General features: G+C 48.1%; 3 protein-coding genes across 3 annotated transcripts; 1 reads left to right on the top strand and 2 right to left on the bottom strand.

Moving 5' to 3' along the window:
• Positions 1 to 136: 136 nt before the first annotated feature.
• Positions 137 to 901, bottom strand: PPTG_15816 (hypothetical protein; the record flags this gene model as incomplete). The annotated part of the gene is made up of 1 exon (XM_008913566.1): positions 137 to 901. One exon carries the CDS (start codon positions 899 to 901, stop codon positions 137 to 139), a length of 765 nt encoding a protein of 254 aa, XP_008911814.1.
• A 1,060-nt stretch (positions 902 to 1,961) lies between these two features.
• Positions 1,962 to 3,425, bottom strand: PPTG_15817 (hypothetical protein; the record flags this gene model as incomplete). The annotated part of the gene is made up of 6 exons (XM_008913567.1): positions 1,962 to 2,235; positions 2,310 to 2,369; positions 2,440 to 2,514; positions 2,580 to 3,128; positions 3,268 to 3,339; positions 3,414 to 3,425. The coding sequence occupies 6 exons, from the start codon at positions 3,423 to 3,425 to the stop codon at positions 2,029 to 2,031; spliced, it is 975 nt and encodes a 324-aa protein (XP_008911815.1). The 3' UTR covers positions 1,962 to 2,028.
• An 801-nt stretch (positions 3,426 to 4,226) lies between these two features.
• On the top strand, positions 4,227 to 5,227 carry PPTG_15818 (hypothetical protein; the record flags this gene model as incomplete). Its single annotated transcript, XM_008913568.1, has 3 exons — positions 4,227 to 4,502; positions 4,807 to 5,062; positions 5,157 to 5,227. The coding sequence occupies 3 exons, from the start codon at positions 4,227 to 4,229 to the stop codon at positions 5,225 to 5,227; spliced, it is 603 nt and encodes a 200-aa protein (XP_008911816.1).
• Positions 5,228 to 5,446: the final 219 nt, after the last annotated feature.

A 5,446-nucleotide genomic window follows, 5' to 3' on the forward strand; every position in this document is an offset into this window, starting at 1 on the left:
ATTAGTAGTATCTATTGTATTATGATCGTGCATTGATTCCGTGCGAGCCCCGACACGGCGCCATTACACCTCACCATGGGTTTCCGAAATGCTTCTGTATGACGGGAGCAATACTTTTAGTTTCCAGTACCTCACACTAAATCCAGTCGCTTTCAAGACTTGCACAAGTTGGTGATGCTTCCTTACCGATCAGAAAAGCAACTGTGGTTGGAGACACTGATGTCGGCTTTACCACAGCGGGGCATGATACACTGCCATCAGTCAAGTTCGGGGTAGATAAGCTGGTTAGCGGACTATCTAAGTACTCCACTACCATCGTAATATCCCCTCCGTACGCGATGAATCCGTCAGCTCCAGGCGCGCATACCATGAAATGCTTGCCACCAAATGACGTCTCGTATAAGCTTCCTTTGTTGCAGTCCACTTCACTGTCGTCACCGACAGCCTCGGTCGATACGGCAGTGAGATTGTTGAGCGCATCAACGATGGAGTCGAACGGTGTGATTGAAGACAGACATCTCACGGTTCGTGTGGCGACGGACGTGGTGTCATCTCCCGTGCTCTCCACGACGTATGCGGAGCCGTCAACGACCATGGACGTGAACTTTGAATCCCATTGGATAAATGTGGCGAATCCGTCGTAGCGTACGCTTGTTGGGTCAGCGGAAATTACTGGTTTGGCGAATACGTCGAAGACAGACTGTCCGTGAATCTGCATATTCTTTCCCTTGAGCATGATGTGGAGGCGTACTGATGGAGCATTATTTAATTGCTGGTCTAGGCTTTGCGGTGGTGTCGCGGGAGTCTGGATTGGATTGCCTGTAGATACACCATTCACTGCCAAAGTGATGAAGAATGCGAATAGGATAACTAACGGGTACTGCAGTGATGCTTGCATCATTGTGTACAAGTACTGTTTTTTGTCATCAGTGGTCATGCTAATTCATGCGTTGGCACTTTTCATTAAGGTTGGGATCGGGTTTTTAAGAAATAGCTCGGCGTTGATCGATACACTTAGCCGCATAACTTTGTTTTAAATGAATTAATACATGTAAACCGTACTACGTGTGCATGTATACAGCTTATAATTACAGTGTGTTTAGACACTGCTCACCTCACGCTGTAAACATTGCTACTAATACTGTAAACAATGCTCATGAACTGTACGTACTGGGAAATGCAAAGCTTCTACACTGTGCCTAAAAGTCTAGCGCTCCGTGCGCGCGGAAGAGCGTACAGTGTACCAAGTACACATTTGTTTACGTCACGCTCTTACCATAATGCTCGCGGCCACTGTCAGCTGGTGTCATTTTTGATTCACCAGCACCCGCACTCAAAGTGACAAAGTGGGTTTTCTTCTACTGGTGCTGGTCACTACACATACTAGCATTATGTTTTGGTCTCTCCTCCAAAGGCCTGAACAAAATGTGCAAAGTTAAAGCACACGTGTTTCCACAGAAAGTTTACCTACGGCTGGTTTGGAAATCCAGTCGTGTCTAAGGCAACGAGCTGTGTTCACAGCATACTCAGTACTACTTCTGCTAGTCAACTTCATTCAGGATGATATTATATTTACCTGCGTGTTGCCCGGCGGCGTATCGTGCATGGTAGGGAGCTCCAACAATGACTGCACAATAATAACCCCACTAAATGTGCGCTGTCTTCCGTTGATTGCGCCATTCGAGAACGCGTCAATGAAAATTCGGTCGAATGTCCAACCGGAGCGATCGTCCAGACATCGTTAGGAAGATGCAGTTTATCTTGTGTGCTGCGGTTTTACTGTGTACGAATTGGTGTACCGATGACAGCGGAGTATTGACAGAGTCCAATCCGTAACATGTCGGAAGCAATGATGAAGGACGAGGTTAGATCTGGTAATGTTGTGAAGTAGAGTGTTTACTGAAGAATAAGCCAGAATTATAAGAATTATACCCACGGAATATCATCCTTAAAATAACTTGAGGTCTCTTATTCAGTCGGTTGTTGGGCACTTTTCATATATGCAGTTGATTCTTTGTTGATTTCACTTTACTTCCCTTTGGAAGCTTCATCGAGTAAGAACTCGGACCACATATCTGCAAAACTCTTGCCTTCAATCGCTGACGGGTCGACGGGAGCGCTTCCTCCCTCACCAGGAGCTACAAGTCCGATAATAGACGAGAAGAGTCCCCCACCACCATTACCTTCAATTGGATAACCCAAACCAACTCGCCGCTTTTGCTCCTCCGTAAAGCTCTATCAAATAAATTCCACGTAGTTGTAACGATAAAATAAAAAATAAAAAAAATATAAACCAGAAACAAACGCACCATCATTCGCGCCATGAGTTGAAGTACTTCACCCTTCTTATTGCTGTCCACGTATGCCACCTACACGATCGACATCAACACTAAGTTATTTTATCGTACATCAGCAGAGCAAACTCAATAGTAAACATACCACCAATTGCGCAGCAAGCCTTTTATTAAGTACGTCGCGCTCCGAATTATATTGGGTCGCAGTGCTTTCGAGCGCCTAGCCAAGCAGTAAAATAAACGCGTAAGTTACGAAATAAATTGCTTAGAAAATAATTACTTTACCTCTCGATGCTGTTCACACTCGTGTGTTTTCTTGGTCAATTTCTCCATCACTCGCTTCAAATCATTCACCTCTCCTTCCGTAGGCTCCGGAAGAGGCTGTCGTGTCTGCAACTCTTTCTTCGCCTGCTCAAGTTCCACTTCAACACGCTCTTTCTGAGCCTTGCTCGCCACCTGGAACTGGTGTAGGACGTCTTCGAGCGCGTCCAGGTCACGTTGCAGTCTCTCAGCGTCTTGTTGCGCAACAATTTTATCTGCTTCCGACGTGGTCAATCGAGCCTCCAGGTCGTAGAGTTTCTGGCTGTCAATCGAGCTCGCATGCTCCTCGCTTTTCGCCATCAACGCGGCCTTCTCCACCTCATTTGAAATCTTTATTTTCTCGATCTCCGTAACTAAATCCATGTATCCCTGTTCGTACTCAGCAGCTCTAAAACGGGCCTCGCGCTCGTCATTCTGCAACGTCTCATTGGCTGCTTGCAGCTCTTCTATTCGGTCACGTAACAAGATCAACTCCTTCTCATGAGCTTGGCACTGCGTCGCAAGAACTTCAACCTGATGAAATATACGCGCAGACTGTTAATAAAAATTCTGTTTAGTAAAACCAATAATATTATGGTCACCTGAGCTTGTGCGTGTTATAATTCCTGTACTAGTCGATCATGATGCGACCCTACATCAGATACCTCTTCACGTTGTACCACCGCATCATGTCGGGCAGCTTGCAGCCTCTCAATAGTGCCTTTTGCTGAGCAATTTCTACCTCCTACAAAAAGATATACAAATTAATTCTCTGGATTTTTTTTATTTAGAATCCTAGGAGGGATCCGAGCAACGTACCAATGTGCCCATAATTGAATTCCCTTTGAATCGGATCAACTACAAGTTGAATTTACATTTAAAAACTCTTTGCTTATATATCCTGTAAATATTTATATAATGTATGGGTGTTGGTTGACCCATCCAGGTCTAGGGTTCGTTCAAGCAACACTGGAGCGTACCCCCGGACATCCCAAATCTCCTCGTCCTAGATCTAGGACGTGGTGCTCCACCCGCAGCGCTATGACATACATTCTGAGAAGTAGCTGGCTTGATCACTCTGCCTGTGGTTGTTGGACTGACCAACTCTTCCACCTCCATCATAGTACGGTGCCCCATCCGACTGCTGAGTACTCTCGTTGGGCTGTGCCGGATCATCCGGTCATTTGCTGATTCCTGTGTTCCACCACGGCTATCATCAATATCGTCGTTATGCTATCTTTTCTCTTCATTTAGATCCTGGACTTCACGAGCATCGCGCACATATTCTGGGCAGTCCGGATCCCCAGTCGGTTTCTTGGCGTTTATCAAATTCTGGAACTTCTTTTTGATGGAGATCAGGTTCCGCACTGCCCTGCCGTTTGAAGCCGCGTACTGGGCATCGGTCGGCTACAGCTGAAGAGCTAATTTTCGGAGCACGAGGGATGAGGCGTCCCCCATATGTACACTATCCAGTGGAATAGGAGCTCAGCCACCAACCACAACGGACAGACGTCCTCGCAAGCGAAGTCCAACTCGCGCTCTCCCGGGGCCCTCGGTAGCTTTAGCATTGTAGTCGTTTCCGATTTTACTTCGTCGAAAACAAACCCTTCTACCACCTACGACCCTGTCACAATGGTCATGTCGCTCTGCTCCGTACTTCTGGTGCCTGAAGATGTCCAGGGCCAAGCCGTAGTGTCCGTTCCTGTGTACGGAACATGTGACACCATAGTAGGCAGTACCGCTACTGTCCGGTTGTCGACACCTCCGCATGCAACTGTGCAAGTTTCAGCCTCAACGGCGCGTCGTCGCCAGGTTGGTGTCAATGAGTACGACTCGGGGTCTCCCGGCGAATGGCTCCGTAAAGCTGTTGTCGGTGTCTCCAACGGAAACTACGTGACCGGCCACGTTGTAAGATACAACGGAAACTACATCACCATCCGAACGTTACTTGGTGAATTTAACTCTCGAACGGTGGAATTAGAAAAGGTCACACCGGTATTGTGTTTTCTGACCGACTGCGGGTCGAGGATATGACTGCAGCGGAGTTGACCGAACCGTATACTGAGATTTTGGACAGAATTCTCGGCACTAGTCAACGAGGATCACGCTGAATTCCGCGTCTACTCGCGGGATTTCAACCAGTTCGTGAACAGCCCCAAGCCACCGAAACACTCCGGTGGACTAACACCCTAACTGGGGGGCGAGTCTACAGAGCGTACGCCATGACGTTGACTATGCGTTCTTCGTCGATGGAAATCGCCGCATACCCGCCAGTGCACGTGCCAACATTGGCGACCTATTTGATGCTGATCCTCGCCATACAAACGAGACAACGGAACCGCCTAGTGGCGAAGAAACCGAGTGGGACGATCTCGAGACACTGTTACAGTCGATTAGAGGTGGCGCCATGGCACCCGAAGACTCCCCGAATCCAAATGCGACGTATCTAGCCGCACCAGCGCTATCCAGTACAGAGACACTTGTCTCACTGAACTGCCACGCCAAAATCCTAGCTGCCATTGCGGATGACCCCGATCTCATTCGCTTTTATCTGGGGCTTAGTCAAAAAGAACCGGGAAAACGACCTGCTCCGTCGACAGAGCAACGGGAGTCCCAACGACGACGAGCCCTAGCCCCTTCTGACCTGTTCCATGTTTCTGAACCTAGCAAACGACGATCAAAAAACGCCTTCAACCCGGACACAGCAACGGATCAATGGTATCATCGCTGGACCGGACCACGCAGGATATTTGAACCGAATTCCGCAAGATCTACAAGCAAAAATTGCAGCGCCCCAGGTCCTGACAGAGGTGGGAACATGACTCACCAATGCTCTGTCGGTCACTGCAGGG

Source organism: Phytophthora parasitica (assembly GCF_000247585.1).
Source record: "Phytophthora parasitica INRA-310 unplaced genomic scaffold supercont2.54, whole genome shotgun sequence".
Taxonomy (NCBI): domain Eukaryota; phylum Oomycota; class Peronosporomycetes; order Peronosporales; family Peronosporaceae; genus Phytophthora; species Phytophthora nicotianae.